At 44.9% G+C, this 18,928-nt stretch overlaps 1 protein-coding gene across 2 annotated transcripts; it reads right to left on the bottom strand.

The window, feature by feature from the left end:
* Window positions 1-5,695: 5,695 nt before the first annotated feature.
* KLHL38 (kelch like family member 38) lies at window positions 5,696-14,019 on the bottom strand. Of its 2 annotated transcripts, none has more exons than XM_081919295.1 (4): window positions 13,809-14,017; window positions 11,181-12,642; window positions 9,836-9,941; window positions 5,696-6,536 (listed from the first exon to the last, which is right to left on the bottom strand). In XM_081919295.1, the coding sequence occupies exons 2-4, from the start codon at window positions 12,528-12,530 to the stop codon at window positions 6,250-6,252; spliced, it is 1,743 nt and encodes a 580-aa protein (XP_081775421.1). In that variant the 5' UTR covers window positions 12,531-12,642; window positions 13,809-14,017; the 3' UTR covers window positions 5,696-6,249. The 2 variants fall into 2 exon arrangements, with proteins under 2 accessions (XP_081775421.1, XP_081775422.1); XM_081919296.1 differs by lacking the exon at window positions 5,696-6,536 and adding an exon at window positions 9,085-9,439 and having other exon boundaries at window positions 13,809-14,019.
* Between the last annotated feature and the right edge of the window lie 4,909 nt (window positions 14,020-18,928).

Genomic DNA, 18,928 nt, shown 5'->3' with positions numbered 1-18,928 from the left:
CTGTCAAACTTCAGTCATTAAAGTACATTCCATCCTTGGCACATCTTTTGCTGTAAATATAGCTCAGTTGGCTAGAGCGTGGTTCTGATAATGCCAAGGTTGCAGGTTCAATCCTCGTAAGGGACAGCTGCATATTCCTGCATTGTTGGGGTTGGACTAGATGATACTCAGGGTCCCTTCCAATTCTATGATTCTATAAAATCAATGCTTAGTTCAGGAAAAGCAAAGTTCTAACAAAGAACTGCCCATTTGCTTGCCTACTTTATTGGTAAAACCTATTGGTGTTTCGCAACTTTCTGACTAGTTGCAGGACCTTAGCCAGACCTAGCAGAGTCAACGCAGAATCCACGGAAGCAACTGGTGACTTGGCTGCAGACAGGATAGACGAAGCAGGAACCAGGAACTTGTAGTTAGGTGTTTATTATATACAGTGGACTATTTACAGGAACAGAACACGGATCTTTCTGACACGACTCACAACTCCTACACTCACTGACACACTGAACCACTGAACTCACAAACTCCGAACTAACACATTCCAGTTAGTAGGCCATTGGTTATCACTCCCATGAGAGAGCTTGACCAATCAGGGAGAGGTCTCCATGTCTCTGTTATCACCAGGCAGACTTACTCCTTCAGATTGCCTTCTGGCTGTTATCCAAACCTTAATTGACTCTGTGTGCGTAGCTGCCCGTACACAGTTTCCCAACATACTTGCACCCACCCAGGCTTTGCCGCCTGACCCCTGGCCAAAGTGCCAAGACTTTTTGATATCAGCTGTTAGCTACTGTCCTACTGGAACACAGCAAGCAACAAAATGTTGCAGCATACTCCTAACACAAGGGCTCTTGGTCAGGGCTTCAACCTCAGGAGGTTGTGGACTCTCCTTCCTTGGAGGTTTTCAAGCAGAGGTTGGATGGCCACCTGTCATGGATGCTTTAGTTGAGATTCCTGCATTGAAGAGGATTGGACCAGATGACCAACAGCAGCTGGGGACCCAAGTTTGAGAAATACTGTTCCAGAGTGTGACAAAGGGACAAATTCAAGTAGCAGGCATAGTGTGGTGTAGTGCAGTGTTTTTCAACCACTGTTCCGCGGCACACTAGTGTGCTGCGAGATGTTGCCTGGTGTGCCGTGGGAAAAATTGAAAAATTCGAAAGATTTAAAAATAAAGTATTTTATAATTTTTCATATTTCTGTTTACTATTTCATAATAAAGTAATTATAAAATACTTTCTTTGTGTTTATTTGATTCCTATTCAAGAGAATTACTTTATATATAGTCAATATAGGCACAGAGTTAAATTTTTTAACATTTTCTAATGGTGGTGTGCCTCGTGATTTTTTTCATGAAACAAGAGTGCCTGTGCCCAAAAAAGGTTGAAAAACACTGGTGTAGTGGTTAAGAGCAGTGGACTTGTAATCTGGTGAACTGGGTTCGATTCCCCACTCCTCCACATGCAGCAGCTGGGTGACCTTGGGCCAGTCACACTTCTCTGAAGTCTCTCAGCCCCACTCACCTCACAGAGTGTTTGTTGTGGGGAGGAAGGGAAAGGTGTTTGTTAGCCACTTTGAGACTCTTTAAGGGGAGTGAAAGGCAGGATATCAAGTCCAAACTCCTCCTCCTCCTCCTCCTCCTCCTCCTCCTCCTCCTCCTCCTCCTCCTCTTCTTCTTCCCCCCCATCCATCTAAACACATTTCAATGTGGATGTTGACCTTGATCCCTTGGCTACACTTGGCTCATCCTGGCTTGTGGGGTTAAGACTGATGCTCTTATTTCCTTCAGATTGCAGCATCTGTATCCCATGATGTTTTGTTACTTAGCCTCTTGGAACTTGAGCCTCGGCTGGTAAATATTCCTGTACCCAACAGCATAACACTCGCTGTGCTTTTAAATGTTTTCAGGGCCCTGTAGACATGTGTCATAACAACACAAAGCAGCCGTGTTTCTCTCCCCCCCCCCCTGTTTCTTCCTACTCAGTGGAGGTGGCTAAGGGAGAGTTGGTCTAATTCAGCACCCAAGCTGGCCTGATTAAGCCCACCGCTTCCCTGCTCCTCCCCACTCCAAAGCACCCACTAGGTAGGTACTAGTAATGGGCGAATCTGCCAGTTTTGGTTTTTCTCAGTTTCTCATTTGTCCAGCCTTAAGTTCAGTTCTCCACATCAGTTTGCATTTAAAACAAACAAACAGCATCTTAGTGCCCAATATGTACATTTTTGTATGCATTTCCTGCCTAAAATGCACATTTTCGCAAAGCATTTCTTCCTCCATTTGTGTATGTGACATTCACCAAAATATGTATTTTGGTGCATGTTTTACCCTAGTATTTTGGTACACATTCCTGAGCTGGAGAACTGCGCTGCAAAACATTCAGATTTCAAAGTGCAAATTTCAAAGGGGGCAAATTTCAAAGGACGGCTGCTTTTCAGTTCGCGTAGTTTCAGGAAGAGCAGAGGTTTGCTTTTAAATGTGAACAGAGTTACCTTTCTGCCCCTTCCCTAGTGTTACTGGATATTGGCAAGATCTCTCACAGCACCCATTCGTCAGTGATGCCCACGGTGTATTCTGGTGTAGGATTCTAGCCCGCCTTATTCTCATATTTTGAGCATCTTTCCCCAGAACCTTCTTTTTTCTGCTTTACCTTTAATGGCTTTCCACAAGTTCTGGCCCTGGCCTTGGCCTGTATATGAATCAAAGGACAGAGTCGGTTTGCCTCAAATTGCTGGCAAGGTTTCCTAGGCTGTCATTTGACTGGCCAGCTTCCCAAGCACTGCCTTCCCACAGAATAAAGTTTGCACAGCTTCTTCTGCCTATGTTAGTCCATGGGAGAGGCAGTGGAACTTATTCCCAGAAATTAAACGGGCACAGAATTGCAACCTGTCAGTGATCTCTTTCCTTGCTTGCCCTCACGCCTGTCTTTACAAACACCAACCTGGCTTTTCAATAAGTGAAGAAATGATTGCGGAATAAATAAATACGGCAGACAAAGTGGTGTTTTCAGAAATGCAGCCTTTGGTTTGGGAATAGGCATGCTAGAATGCAAAGTAGGTCCCCTGTTTCATCTGCAGAATATTCTTCTTCTTCTTCTTCTTCTTCTTCTTCTTCTTCTTCTTCTTCTTCTTCTTCTTCTTCTTCTTCTTCTTCTTCTTATTTTAAGGAACTTATCGGTTGCCTTTTAAAATAGAAAAAAAATACCTTCCCAAGGTGATGTACAATAAAAAAAAGTTTTAAAACCAACAACAATATTCACAATTAAACTATTCAGAAGTATCAGTAAACCATTTAATTTCAACCCATCTCTCTCTCTCTCTCTCTCTCTCTCTCTCTCTCTCTCTCTCTCTCTCTCTCTCTCGTCCAGGCCTGGAGGGCATGTTCTTCATGGCAAAGGCTGAGCTTTATGCATAGCAAGTGTTATGTATTCAGTGGTCTGTGTTTGCCTGAGATTGAGTTTGGACTAAGGATTCTGAGCCCCCGTGTTCTGATTCGATACATGATATCCAATCACAGAACATTTCGGGAATTCGGCCTCTGCCATTGGCCCTTGAACTCTGAGTTGTGATTCGCAGCTTGGAAGTTTAGACAGCCAATCACACAGGGAGTGGGAGTGGCCCAGGCTTTCAGGAATGCATATAAGCAATTGCTTTGCCCCTGTTTCCCAGATATGTACAGTGGTACCTCTGGTTGAGAACGGGATCCGTTCCAGAGGCCCATTCGCAACATGAAAAGAGCGGGCTGCGATTCGCCACTTCTGCGCATGCGCGTGACGTCATTTTGCACTTCTGCACATGTGTGAGCGGTGAAACGCGGAAGTAACCCTTTCCAGTACTTCCGGGTCACCGCGGGACGTAACCTGAAAGAACGTAACATGAAGCGGACATAACATGAGGTATGACTGTAGTTCAATAAAGGTTCGTGCTGTTATCACTGTGTCTTGCCTCATGGGAACCCACCTACACTTCAGCAAGGTACTATACTGTTACTATAGATAGGTATACTAACTAAAGAAGGCCAAGGCAAGTATTGCGCCCCTAACTGGCACCTCCATGTGGTGCTGCTCCTGCTGCTGCAGCACAGAGCTGTGGCACAGTGGTTGGACGTGTATGCCCGCCTCCTGAGGCTAGGACACTGCCACTGCCATGACTCTCACTGTCCGCCTGCCTCCCCCATGGATTGTGGACGCCAAATGGCCAATGGATGCAAGCGCCCTCCCTCTCTCAACTCCTGCTTGGCATGCTGCTCAGGTGAGCTGGGCAGGCAGGATAGGAAGTGCCTCCAGTTGGGATGGCAACTGAAGAGGTGAGTCCCTAATATTTTTTTTTTGTCCAGGGCAATTGCCCCGGATGTTATGTACTGAAGTTCTCGCCCTGGGCCAGCAGGGGGATACTGTAGATAGTTATGCAAATGAAGGATCGAAAGTGACGTTCAGTGATTGGATAGTTTTAGAAAGTTGCTACAGTAACGTTGTACTGGAGCTCTATATAAGCAGGCTGACTGAGCCCTTCAGTCAGTTCTGTTCTGGCCTCTGAATGAACAAGAGCTGTTTGAAGAATCGCTGTGTTGTCTGATATGTTCACCCACAACTTAACACTGGATGCCCTCCGCCATGCTATGCCCCTGTATATTTATACCAGGTCTGGCCAATCCAGAGGCTTCATGTGGACAGGGGCCAATGGTGCACTCTGCACCTCCAAAGACCTCCAGAGGTTGAGTGGAAACCACCCGTGGCATCTTGCTAGGCTAGAACTTCGTGCTGTAGGAACTGAATGCTAAGCAATAGCGACAGATCAGCTGACTGTCCCATTCATACTTGTTTTTCCTCAAAAAATAAAATAAAAAATGGTGTGGCACACAAATCCCTTTCTGTTGAACCGGGTGGGTTTTGAAACCAGACAAGGAGAGAGGGGAACAGGCAAAAAACTGGGGCACTTATTTATCTCTGCACTGGTTTCTTTCATAATCTTGTCAGGTCTGTTTAATCAAAGGGAAATGAGAAATGCATTAAAATAATACAAAGGGGAAAATGCTGCCCTTGGAACCATCCTCACTCCTGAAGTTAAACGAACACAGGCATAACACACACACACACACAAACACACCGTCAAAAGCTCCTGGCGAGGATTACAGTGAAAATCTTGAACAACACACAAAGGGGTTCATGGGACAGAAAGAGATAGAAGTGTGAGGAAATAGAATGGGAAGAAGACTAAAATGCCTTCCGTGGGGTTAATGAGGCCCTGATGTGACAGCATAGCCCAACTGGTTCCTGATACCCTCCAACTTCATTTCTCTAAGCTTAGGTGACCTTCCGCCATTTTTCTGAGGCTGATCTCAAGCTATAATCCCATTCCCACCTGGGGCCTGCTCCCTACTTTGGGAAAGGGCTGCAGTTCAGTAGTAGAGCATCTGCTTTGGTTCAATCCTCAGCATCTTCTGGTAGGACTGTCTGAAACACTGGAGAACTGCTGCCAGTCAGTGTAGGAAATGCTAAGCTATATAGGCTAACGGTCTGACCCGGCCTGAGGCAGCTTCTTCCTGTGTTTCATGCCATGGCCCACTGGCACCTTCTACCGCTTTGGAGTTCATCCATGGTTCGCAGTCGTCCAACCATAATGCCTGACTTCTGGGTGCCACTAAGCCCTGTCAAACAGTGCGGAGCCTTCCCACAATCCATTGCTGCTTTTATGAAGCACCATAGAATTGGACATGTTCTTTAATTGTCAAGGGAGACAGCTTCTAAGAAAACAGGAACAGTGAACACTTTAGATATACACATGAAAACCATAAAAAAAGAATCAACAGTCGCTGTTGTCTGGATGGGGTTGCTTGGAAGACCTGTTAGAAGCCAATGCCTGATCTTGATCTGCGTCACAAATTCCCTCAAGGGCCCATTGAGGTTGTGAGGAAAGTCCCTCAGAGGGCAGGAAAGAGGAGATGGGACATTCTGGTGTTTTAGGCAAACAAATCCAAATTATATCCCTCATGGTAAACCACCCACCCACAAGAAGCTCCAAACATTATGCACAACAGAAATTTCATCACACTCAAAATCTGCCACTATGTCACTTTTGCCTCAAGATATAGTGGGGAATGGGAGTCTGAACCAGGAACTGAAACCCTAAGGTCTCCACCTTATTTGTTTGTCCATTTTGGTGGTTTTCCTGGCAAGAGTTTACCAGCCTTCTCTATGCAGGAGGAACGTGGGCCTTTCAAGTTGAAGAGGACAATAGCCGTTTCCCTCAGCCCTCCTCTCACAAGAGGTTGGCATAAGGCACACATTGGAGTGCCAGACACCCATGGTCAAAGAGTCTGTGGGGCAGGTGCCCCTTTGAAACCCAGGTGTCTGTCTTGGGGTCGTAGCACTCAAGCGAATCAGAGTCTTTGATTTCATTGTCAAAGGTAAGGCAGCGACCACCGGTCAGATACAGCTTCTCATTTATCGCCGCAGCGCCGTGATGCATCCTTCTGTGTTTCATGTCTGCACATTTCACAAATTTATTAGCCTTGGTATCATAAGCAATCACTCGTCTGGTGTACCCTGGAGGGGGGTGGAGGGGGGAAGAGAGAGAAACACACCAGACAATTATGAATTTTGCAAAAATCCTTTGTGTTGAATGCCTAAAGAGGCGGTTTCAGAGTTAGAAGTGCTGGTGATTGTTAATTCCAAAATATTTGAAACCCGGGCCTGGAACACACTTGTGGCACAGATACTGCAGCGCTTGTCAGAGCTGCTCCATGTGGCAAAACATTTGTGTGAATAGCTCTGTCCCTTTTGACTATGGTCACATGCACACCAGACATTTAAAATGCTGTTAGTGGCAAGGATTCTCTGTGCATGGAAACGGAAGGAGAGAATGCCCTCAAAGGAAGAATGGTTGATGGGATGGCAAAGCGTGTTCTCCTTCATGGAGAGCATGTGTTGCGGTGGGGTCTAACAGGACACCCCCTCTTGGTTACTGGGCGGGACCATTTGGATGGCCATGACTGTGATTGGGCCAATTTGGGTTGTTGGGGAGATTTTGATGTTACCATTTTGAGGGTTGGCCCAAAGGTTATATATTCTTGGCACGCAGCTTTTTCCAGTCTCTTTTGCTGCGTGCATCGGATCACATGCCCGCCCTCCCTAATTTAGGGCTGTTACGTTTGGCATTGCTATGCCTGTCATGGGGTGGCTGCTTTTGGGGCAGGGGCCTGGTAGAAATTTTGTCCATTTGGCAGATCGCCATTTGGTTTTTGCCTACTGCATAGCAAATCGTCACAGCTTGTAAGGTTGTGGTTTTTTTGGGAGCAGGAAGTAGGCAAAAGTATGGAGGAACTTCCCTTTCCTACCCTGAAGATGACAGAAATCTAATAAATATTAAGGTGTTGTTGGTAAATCTGAGTTGCTAGATAGCTCAGTTCTGAGAACTTGAAAACGAGCTTTGGAAAGCTCTCTTTTTGCTATATTCTTCTCCTTTCAAACAACTATGTTTTATCACTTAGTGGTTCAACTCAGAACCAATGTAGGTTTAGACACAACTGCAGTAGGTGATAACATCAAAAAAGAAAGCACCATTTAATTAAAAGCAAGAATCCCATTACTTGAGCCAATGAACCCAGCTTTGTTTGATGTGTATTGTGCAATGAAGACTTGAAATATACTGGCTGCCCCCCCTTTAAGGAATGTGTTTGTTATCATTGTGATTTTTCAGTTCCAGTTGCTGATAAGCCAAGAACAACTGGATCATGTTATGGCATACTTACTTGGTAAATGAAAACTTATCGGTAGTAAATCTCTCCACTTTAAAAGAGAAGGAATTATGTTTGAAATTAGACGAAATGTTTGTGTGCTTTGTTAAGTAAACCCCCCCCCCCCAAAGCTTACGGCTTAAGCTTGTCAGTTGAATTATTGGCACAAAGGTTCAGAATAAATACATTTGAAGGCGTTTTTTGTGTGGAAAAAAATCTTCTTTTTCTCATCTCTTCTGCGTTCACATTTTGAGCTCCTTGTTTTCTCTCATACCAAACTGTTTCATACATTTTTGTTTTCCAACACAGACATAAATTTCATAAAGGAAAAAACATGCAGAAAAAAGCCTTATTCAGGATGTAAAGTGCGAGAGGCCTGGGGTGGAGAGAGCAATCATTCAAAATCAGACCAGCTGACAACTGATTAGGGGGTGGTTTCCCCTTCTTTCAGCAGCCCCCTCTATCATTCCCATATTGTTCAGAAGGGACCCACAATCCTCCAGAAAGGCTTTTTCCTCAGGGTTATGTAGCTAGGGTTGAATCTCAAGGCCAAAGTCCAAGCTATGCACCACAGGCAGTGGTGGAGCAAGCCAATCGGGCACCTGGGGTGGCACATGTGCCCTACACCAAGGGGTGGGGCCAGCCGGGATAGGATGCTCCACAGGGTCTGCCTGCCTCCCCCCACTCAGCCACCCTACAGCTGAGGGGGAGGCGGCGGGCAGACCATATGGGGCAGTGTTGAGCCTGTGCACGCCAAAGCCATTGCGTCACTCCCAGGAGAGACGTGTGGCTTGGGTGCGCTGCAGGCGCTGTGGTGAGTGCCACCCAGCATTTTGTCACCCCCCCAGTGGTGACACCTGGGGCGACCTGCCCCCACCACACCCCCTTCCTTCCGCAACCCCTGACCACAGGACCCCTGCAAAATGACCACACAGAGTTTGGGATGGGTGAATCTGTCAATTCCGGTTTCTCCCTGTTTCTCAATCTTAAATTCTGTTCTCCACATTTCCACACCACAGTGGTACCTTGGTTTAAGAACTTAATTTGTTCTGGAGGTCTGTTCTTAACCTGAAACTGTTCTTAACCTGAAGCACCACTTTAGCTAATGGGGCCTCCCGCTGCTGCCTCCCGCTGCTGCCGCCGCCGCCATGCGATTTCTGTTCTCATCCTGAAGCAAAGTTCTTAACCCGTGGCACTATTTCTGGGTTAGCGGAGTCTTTAACCTGAAGTGTCTGTTTTTAATATTTAACGCTGTACTGTTTTTTTAACACTTGATTGGGAGCCGCCCAGTGTGGCTGGGGAAACTCAGCCAGATGGGCGGGGTATAAATAATAAATTATTATTATTATTTTATTTTAAAATTCTTTAGCATTTCAGTGTAAATTTATCCTAATGTGCACATACCTTTGTCTGCCCTAATATGCGCATTTGTGCAAAACAATTGCCAGGGGAGGGAGAAGAGTACACAGAAACTTTCCTTCCATAAACTTCCTACCATCCACTTATCTTCAGATCCGTTCAGTTAATAACAACTAGGGTCTACCTCTGAATGGAATTACAGGTGGAATATAAAACTAGTTTTTGTACGTGGACAAAAACATCAAGTTCATAAGTCTACAGAAGCATACAGCAAAATCTAGTGTGGGGTGGGTTTTTCCATGACGTGTTCTGCTTTATTCCTTCTTGGCATGTTTATAATCCCGACACAGAAGACTGTAAAAATAAGGAGAGGATAGACTGTAGTTCTACTATTGCAGAAGGCAAGTGAGAGGGACTTTGGCATCAACCACTGAAATAGCCCCTTTTCTGCCTTGAAGGTTTCAAGCAATAAGCTCCAAGGCACTTCACAATGTCCACACACAGACTTGGCTGCGTGACCAGTTGTGGAAAGCAATTGCACACCACAATGGCATGCAGTAAAGAAGAAACAGAGCAGTGTTGGGGCCAGCGGTGGGATACAGTCAGACTCTAAATCCCATCAGCCTCAGCTAGCAGAGCCAATGGCCAAGGCGTTGTGGTAATCAGCATCATTTAGGACCTTAGGTTACCCACTCTCATCCTTGAGCACCTGCGTTGTGAAAACAGTCTAAGAGCACTTAAACAAATTACCTCCAACAATAAAAATCCGGTCTCCAATCACAACTGCTGGTGCGCAGACGTTCTTCACCATTCTGGTCTCCATCCGGAACCACATGTTCCTGGACACATGATATACCTGAGGAACACCCAACACATAAATGAGATTTCTGGGATTAGATGTAAAAAGAGCATCTCTGATTGCATGCCCCGATTTCATTTCTGAAAGGGAGGGTGACTGTTCACAGCAACCACAACCATTGAACACTGAACAGTCCTTGGAAGAACCATTCCATTGGGGATGTGGAGCAAATCACTGTTTTGGGAATCCCATTGCCTTCATCTCCCTCTGCTATCCCTCCTGCTTTGGTGGCAATGGTGGAATTCCCTCTTGCTCCTCCTCCCCCCGGCTTACATTTTGTTGTTGGTAGAGACATCTATCCCCATACATGGAAAAACAGGAAGCTGCCTTTTACTGAGTCAGATGATTGGTTCATCCAACTCAGATTTGTTTATATACTCTCTCCAGGATTTCATACAGGGGGCGTTCCCAGACTTCCCTGGAGATGCCAGGAAGTGAACCTGAGACCTTCTGCATGGTAAAGATGCATTAGAGCTTCCTCTAATGTCTGAGATTCAGGTTTGCCTTGCTAAAGTGGCTAAAGGACTTCTGAGACACATGTGCAATTTGCATGGCTTGCCATGTCTAGCAATGTTTTGCAGACCACACAGATGTCTTTGGACTCAAGTCTTTGATTGGCAGTTGGCCTGGCCTGCCTGGGACGTTCAAAATGTCAGGCTTATATTCACATCAACAAATATACACACTGAACTACATGCTGCTAAATGATGCAAGCCTTCTTGGTAGGCCTCCTTAAGAGCAAAGACTTTGCAAAGTGTCATTGTGGAAGTTCGTTAAACTCTTATTAATGAATTAATTGCATGTGTAAACAGAAATGAATATGCATGTAGTTTTCTGGAGAAGACAGTTTCTGCTTAGTAAGTGCATTTGAGTGTTTACAGCAGCGGTACCCTCCAAATTCTGTTGGACAACAGCTCCTAAAGCAAGCATGACCCAAAGTGGTCAGGGGATGATGGGAGTTGTATTCCTACAGTATCTGGAGGACACTGTATTGGCTACTCCTGAACTACAGCATGGAATTCATGATAAATCATCAAGGTAACAGATAGAATTTTATATTGACAGCTGAGTCTGGGCACAAGTCATTCATTACTTTGGAGAACATAAGAGCAGCCACGTGTGGTCAGATCCAATGGACTCAAAAGCCTGAAATCGTGTCTCTGTGTATACTCAACATTGTCTCTAAAGAGGACAACTGGCATCTTGAAGGTGAGATGGTTGAAGATTGGGAGTTACCTGTATTAGCCGGACAGGGTTTTGCATCGTGTCTTCCCCTCCAAAGAGATAGATTCTTTGGTCTTTGGAAGACACAGCAGGATGAAGAACCGCAACAGGCATGTTTGCCATGTGCTCCCAAACATTGTAGATACTGTCATATCTTTCCATGGAATTTAGGATCTCCTGGTTTTCTCCAATGCCCCCAATGGCAAAAATATAGTTTTTATAGGCAATGCTCCTGTGGGAATAGCGCCGAACTAACATGGGCTCCACTAGCCTCCACTGGTTAAGTTTGAGTGAGAAGATATAAACATTGTCGCTGACTTGGTTCTTCCCATTGCCAATGGGAATGCCTCCCAGGAGATAAACATTACTGTGGACGCTCACTACAGAGGCCTTGTAGAGCCGTGTTGGGTATTTGGCAAGGCTCAACCATTGGTTTGTCTTCTCGTCATACAGCAAGACATCCCTCGTTGTCTGTTGGTTGTCTTTCCGGCCACCAACCAGGAGGAGGAATTCCCGGCATGAATATCGCCGAGGAACGTGCCACATAGGTTTGATATCTGGAGCACTGGTGCTATACAGAGAAAACATCTGCTTTTGGGCCAGTTCCAGGATATTTCTACATGCTGGGGACGACTGAATGAGAGAATCGTTGGCAATGAAGTGGAAGAAAAATGTTGGATGGACGTACTGAAGCCTTACTTTCTTGAACAAGTCTTGGATATAGCTTTGCCGTGCCTGGGGATCATGCCTCACCCAAACCATGAGAGCCTCAAAAACTTGTTCCTCCTCTCCACAAAGCTCATCATCTCCAAGATAGTCTATCAACTCCAAAACACAGAGTTCTTTCAGGTCTTCGGAAATGGCTACTTCAGGGAAACACTTCAGAGCCATTGCTTTGGCTTTCTTCTTGAGTTTATCACAGTGCAAGATCTCCGAGAGCCGAATCAAGCTGAGGCAGTTATCTGGAGCAAGTTGGTCCTGGAGGTAGGCTGAGCAGGCCTCAAATAGCTTCATGTACTGGAGCATGGAAGCAGTTTCCATTAGATACAAAATATTCTCCACTGTCATTAGGATCTCTCCTGTGTAAACGTAGACAATGATGCAATGAAGAATGTTTGAGTCAATGTCTCTGAGGCTGACTTTTTCCTGGCCACTCTCTTTGAAGTTGTTGCAGAACATTGCCTTGAAGTAGGGGCTACTTGAGGCAAGTACATTCCTGTGGCAAGGGATTTCTGTGTCACCCGTACACAGGACAACGTCAGTTAGGATACTGTTCTGCCGTAAAACGTTGAGCTGCTTTAGCAGCTCAGAGGAGAATTCCTGATCTTTGAAGAGCCGGTCTTGTGTGCAATTCTCTTCCATAGTGGAATCAGAGAGATATCAGTACTGGCCAAACAAGAATTCTCATTGGTGGTTCATTAGCCTCCTTGACTTGATAGATCACAATCAAATGGTCCGTTTAAACATTGTCCATCTAGAGTAGAAATGGAAAAGCTAGCTTCATTCACCAATATATGGCCAAGTAGGTGAAGGAAACATCACAGAACATCTTGTTTTATAAAATCAAGCAGGTAGGTTGGAAGTCTGGGGTTACCTGGGGGTAATTCTGACAGAGTAGAATAATAATACAAAAATTAAGCATGCATTACAAGACAATAAGGACAATTAGTGGCTCAAGCACAAAGCCTGAACCAAACAATTTATTCATGATAAGTATCTCTTAACAAATGCATGTTTGCCTATCATTCCCATGAAGCACTTACAGTTTAGTATCTTCCATCTCAGCCCCATGTCAATATTAGTCATTCCCAAAGAATGCAATTCTGGCAGCACGACATAACAAACTAAACTCCTTGAGTCTAGAAATCTGTAGGGGGTGGGGGGAATGATATATTTATTTATTCCCCAGTTGCTTTTGCTTTCATATCCACCAAGAATAAGAGCAGTAGATTCTCCCTGCCTTCCTTGGTGTATGCAAAAGTCTGCTGGAGCATTTTCCGCTGCTCCCACAGCATCACATATTTGTACACAAGCAAGACATCACTGGGAAAAAAGGGATGCAACGTTTTATCTCTTTTTTAGAAAGAGCCACTGTTTTAGCTTATACTGCTTGGGGAGGGGGAAAGCGGGGTAAATAATATGTTTTCTGCTGTCCTAGGGAGAGGAGGATAGCTGGCAGATAACTTTGCAAACCACTACTGCAGCCTCCTTCTAATAGCAACAGAGGAATATGTTTTATACCCAGTCAGACCAATGGTCTATCTAGGTCAGTTCTATGATCCTAGTATTGCCTGGGCCAGTATTGCCTACATTGACTGCTGGTGGCTTTCCAGAGTTTCAGGTCTATCTCTGTCCAAGTCGTACCTGGAGGTGCTGGAGATTAAACCTGAGAGCTTCTGCAATGCAGAGCAGATGCGCCATGATTAAACTACAGCCGTTCCCCACAAATGCAACATGAATCCAACAGACATGCAACATACGAGCGTCACAAACAAAGCAATTGGGGTCCTTCCCCACAAATGCAATATATATATAAGCCATATACTTTGCATGGCTGGTTAAGGCCTAAATGCAGCAGTAAAAACACACAGCAGGCAAAACTGTCTCCCAGATCTCTCACATCATGGCAGAGCTGTTTACCTTATTCCTTCCCTGCTTTGGCTTGTTTATTCTCTGCTGAAACTTTCCATGGCTAGGCTCATGAATATGAAGACTTTCTAAAATTTGCTTTTGTTTTTTTTTTAAAAAAAGGAGCTTGAGATTGTTCTTTCGCTGGTGAAAGATTCATAGGGTTTGTTTAGTATCAAGGCACTGTCACGGCTCTCTGAAGGTTGGCTCTTGAGGTACCGCAATGAGGCACTGTATACATTCCTCGACTAAGAATAGTTGCCCGTGTACTTTTTACTGTGTTGTGACATGTGACTTTCCAGTTGCCTGCTGCAACGACGAGGTGAACGGAACACAGCGCTACTGAGCATGCCCAGAGGGTGTTTTTCTGCCAAGTGTTTACATACGAAAATAGACATGGATGAAGGATGGGGCATTTGCAGAAGCCCTGCTGGAAGCAGCAACAGGGACCTGAAGTAAACTAGTAACTCTAGAAACTTGTAAACAATCTGTAACTTCTACAAGCTTTTTCACTTCTTTGTTCACCCCCGTTTAGCTATTAGGTTATGTGGAGATGTAAAGTCAAGTGCTATACTTCTGAATTTTTTTGATGCATCCACTGGAGGGAAGTTCTAATAGTATGGAAATGATATTGTAAAGAAATGGGAGGGGTAAAGGGTAAAGGGACCCCTGACCATTAGGTCCAGTCGTGACCGACTCTGGGGTTGCGACACTCATCTCGCTTTATTGGCCAAGGGAGCTGTCGTTCAGCTTCCGGGTCATGTGGCCAGCATGACTAAGCCGCTTCTGGTGAACCAGAGCAGCACACGGAAATGCCATTTACCTTCCCGCTGGAGTGGTACCTATTTATCTACTTGCACTTTGACGTGCTTTTGAACTGCTAGGTTGGCAGGAGCAGGGACAGAGCAACAGGAGCTCACCTCGTTGTGGGGATTCGAACCACCGACCTTCTGATTGGCAAGTCTTAGACTCTGTGGTTTAACCCACAACGCCACCCGCATCCCAAATGGGAGGGGTGGATTGGGCTAAATGACTCGCGGGGTCTCTCCCCCAACTCTGAGATTCCAGTTGTGAAGAGAGACTGCTGAAGACGTTGAACCAGTTGGAGAAGCATAGCTTGGCAGATTTCCTTTTGCTGGTGGGGAGGAGCCTTGGCATAATTAAAGAGATGGCCAATCGGTTGCCCTCGGAACTAACAGTTGGAAATCCTTCTGGAAGGAGGCATGAGCAGTGACTACATTATTACATGAGCACTGTTCCACAGCATTTGATATTTTCATTTACATACATTCATTTGAAATAGATGGGTTTATGAAGCAATTCTATATCCTCCCACCATGCTGACCAAGAATTCTACGAAACAGTAGTCAATATCTGGAATCACTGTTCGGTGTTGGACATCATATTTGCTGAATACACAAAGCTTCACAGCTTGTCTTTCATCGTACAAAGTCTGGTACCTCGCTTCATTTAAAGATTTTCAGAGACTTTGAGACCAAAGAATTCATTTTGTACCTGTTATGGTTTGAAGAAATTCTATAAAGATTGTCTATTGCGTATGTACATGGTCATCGTGTTGCCTAGAGTGACATTGCTGACTTTTATTCCTCCATTGGCTGGAGGCGATGTCATCAATGCATCAACAGATTGGTCCTTGAAAAGCCAGAGGACTCTTCTTTTTTGTGAGAATCCAGTGTTATGACATTGGGGGTTCCTTAGAAATTTAACGGGGGAGCAGCATCAGCTAGACTGTTATTGCTGTGGATGGTCCACCTGATGCTAAGCTTGTACATTCGTGTGTATATAAGAAATACCTTAAACCTTCAGTGGCTTTCATTCCAGGAAAGGGATGTAATGTGTCAACTGAGTCCACTAAAAAAACATTGTGTTTGAGTTGATGAGATGGCTCTGTAGACCATTGCAGTCACCATCAAATGATGAAAACACATGTCTGAGACAGCCTTTTCTCCCTTCTTTTCTATCTGCTTTCACATGGGCTAGGCGCGATACCAAAGACTTCTGTAAGACAGGTAATCTGGGCTCTGGGGTGACCCAGCTTAGCTATCTGTCTGGGGCTTCATCCCACTGGCATGCTCACCCAAAGGACTTCACCCAGCAGAGACTTTGGTGAGCTACGCTAGATGCAGTAGACAGGCCAGATGAACCCAGGGTCTGAAGTGATGCAAGACATCCCTACAGGAACTTCATATTGCCAGTGTGGCTTCAGGAGGAACCATAAAGTGCATAGACGCCTAACTGTTAGAGATGCCTCTCAATTCAGAGCAGGCAGTTTGTATGTTCTTATGGTTCAGGTGATAGGCATCTCCTCCAGCCAATCCAACTTCAAGGTGCAATCTATCCCCGTGTCACTTCCATGCATTTTAAAACATGGGTTTGTAACTTTACAAAGTCTTGTGGCATCTTTGCTTCTCTCTCCATAAGGTAAACATATAAGAGTGGTTGGTTGGTTGGTTGGTTGGTTATTTGTTTGTATGTAAAGGGAATGAGAATGGAGTTTTCTTTTCTAAGGCTGTAGATATGCTACAAGTGACTTATATGTGTTTGGGAAAGCTACCATAAACAGGTTGAGAGGTGATAGCAAATATTGTGCTCTTTGTTGTTGTTGTTTAGTCGTGTCCGGCTCTTCCTGACCCCATGGACCAGAGCACGCCAGGCACTCCTGTCTTCCACTGCCTCCCGCAGTTTGGTCAAACTCATGCTGGTAGCTTCGAGAACACTGTCCCACCATCTCGTCCTCTGTCGTCCCCTTCTCCTTGTGCCCTCCATCTTTCCCAACATCAGGGTCTTTTCCAGGGAGTCTTCTCTTCTCATGAGGTGGCGGATGTATTGGAGCCTCAGCTTCATGATCTGTCCTTCCAGTGAGCATTCAGGGCTGATTTCCTTCAGAATGGAGAGGTTTGATCTTCTTGCAGTCCATGGGACTTTCCAGAATCTCCTCCAGACCATAATTCAAAAGTATCAATTCTTCGGCAATCAGCCTTCTTTATGGTCCAGCTCTCACTTCCATACATCACTACTGGGAAAACCATAGCTTTTACTATACCGACCTTTGTTGGCAAGGTGATGTCTTACAAGGCTATATTAAACAGATCTTACAAGGTCTTACAAGGCTATATTAAACAGATACACCGTATGCCAGAAGAAGAAAAAATCACATACAATATTTAACCTAAAACACTTTTGCAGTTAATTGCATCAGACCCATTTGTGGGGTGCAACACACCTTGACAACATTTGCATCCTGGACTTTTGCATTTGTTTTGCACTGTAAGAACGCTTGAGGCTGACATTTTGATTCAGATCCTGCTCTCGCAAACCCCACCTGAACTCTGACCCACATGTTCAAATTGCTTGCTATTGCTATTTGCGTTCGCTCGACACCTTAGGCCTCTCTGCTCCCCTGACAACCTCCAGTTTCCACAGAAGGTTCTTTCTAATTACGGCTGTCTGCCTCTAACGGAATGAAGACCCTGCTGGGTTCTGAGGATCCTTGGCCTGTCCTAAGGGAGGTTATACTTGCACCTACTGATATTACATATTGCATGCAGATGGTGTGCTACAGGGCTTGTTTGAATTAAGAGTAACATGTGCATATGCTGATACATGATGCAAACATGGAAATAATTGCTACAGAAAAAAACCCTAGTGAGGAAGTCTCTGACCATATGACACCAATCATATTTGCTGGGTTGATTTTTGTCCTGGACCAAATAAGCCAACATCAGCAATTTTTGTTCCTGTTTCCATTTTTGTCCGAATTCTCTGACATCCCTACTAATGTTGCATGTAATTTGGACCCTTAGCAAAGCAAAATTCTGAAATGGAGCTCCTGGATTCATCAGACACCTATTGATTGGAGAAGGGAATTCATTAAGTTAATCGTTGGTATCCACGACTATTCCAAAATGATTAATATGCTCTAAAATAAAGGATGTCTGCTCATATTTTCTTTGCTCAGTTGCGAAGCTCCCTGGGTGGCCAAAGGGAACCTCAGCCCTCTCAGCTGAGGCCTCCTCACAAAAAAAATGTTGATAAAAGGAGACAAAGCTGTGCTGCAGACATTGGAGCTGGGATAGGACAGGAAATCTAAATAATGGACTGCAGTAAATAAATACACCTGGATGCATTCATTTCCCAATTGCACATTAGAATATTACCAGATGGCTTTAAAAAATCCATAACCTCCAACATAGCTGTCAACTTTTCCCTTTTCTTGTGAGGAATCCTATTCGGAATAAGGGAATTTCCCTTAAAAAAAGGGAAACGTTGACATCTATGCCCTCCAATATCCCACAGAAGAAAATCAGGTTGCGTGACTTTGGGAGACATGCTCTCATAGGAGCCAGGTGACTGCAAAACAGCATGCCCCCCCCCCCAAAAAACGTGCATCTTTCAAGGTCAAACTATTGCAGGAGCCAGAATAGGACATCTCAGGATCTGGTTAGAAGCCAGGACGGCTTCTTCCAGGATATCCCAGTTGAGGGCCAGTAGGCCAGCTCGAGTTATACCCTGCTCAGAGTCGCTGCAGAATTAGAAAAGGGTATGGAGTTTATCAGTGTCCCAAATGAGCTCACAACCAGGGACTACGGTTGTGTTCCTTTTTTCAGTAAGCTTATGGAACACGTCTGAGAATTTGTGTAACTACCAAACACCAGTCACAGCAGCAGTCTGATTCTTTCTCAAACACATGCCCAGATTCAACTTGCAGGCCTCAGGTTTTATTTTATTTCTGTCCCAGACACCCTGCTATAAATACAATGCGAACTGGTGTCCTTTTACTCAAAAGTACAGGTGAGGCTGAACAGAAGGGGACGCTGGGGCAGATCTCAACTGCCTCAGCCAGCACAATCCCATTACAAAATGAATATTTTGGGCGCACATTATTCTACACTGGCATTGAGTGGGGTGAACTTTGGTTGACTAGCCACTATGCTATTCTACCATTTTCGGCAATAACTTGGGAGGGAAAACAATAGGGGTGTTCATATGATGATATGGAAAAGTTTCAGAAAAGGACCACCAGAATAATCAAAGGGGTGGAGTAACTCACCTATGAGGATAAGGTTACAGCACCTGGGTTTTTTTAGTTTCGCGAAAAGACAAGTAAGAGG

This window comes from Podarcis melisellensis (genome assembly GCF_964234715.1).
Source record: "Podarcis melisellensis genome assembly, chromosome: 7".
NCBI lineage: Eukaryota > Metazoa > Chordata > Lepidosauria > Squamata > Lacertidae > Podarcis > Podarcis melisellensis.
This window is presented reverse-complemented; position numbering and strand designations above follow the sequence as displayed.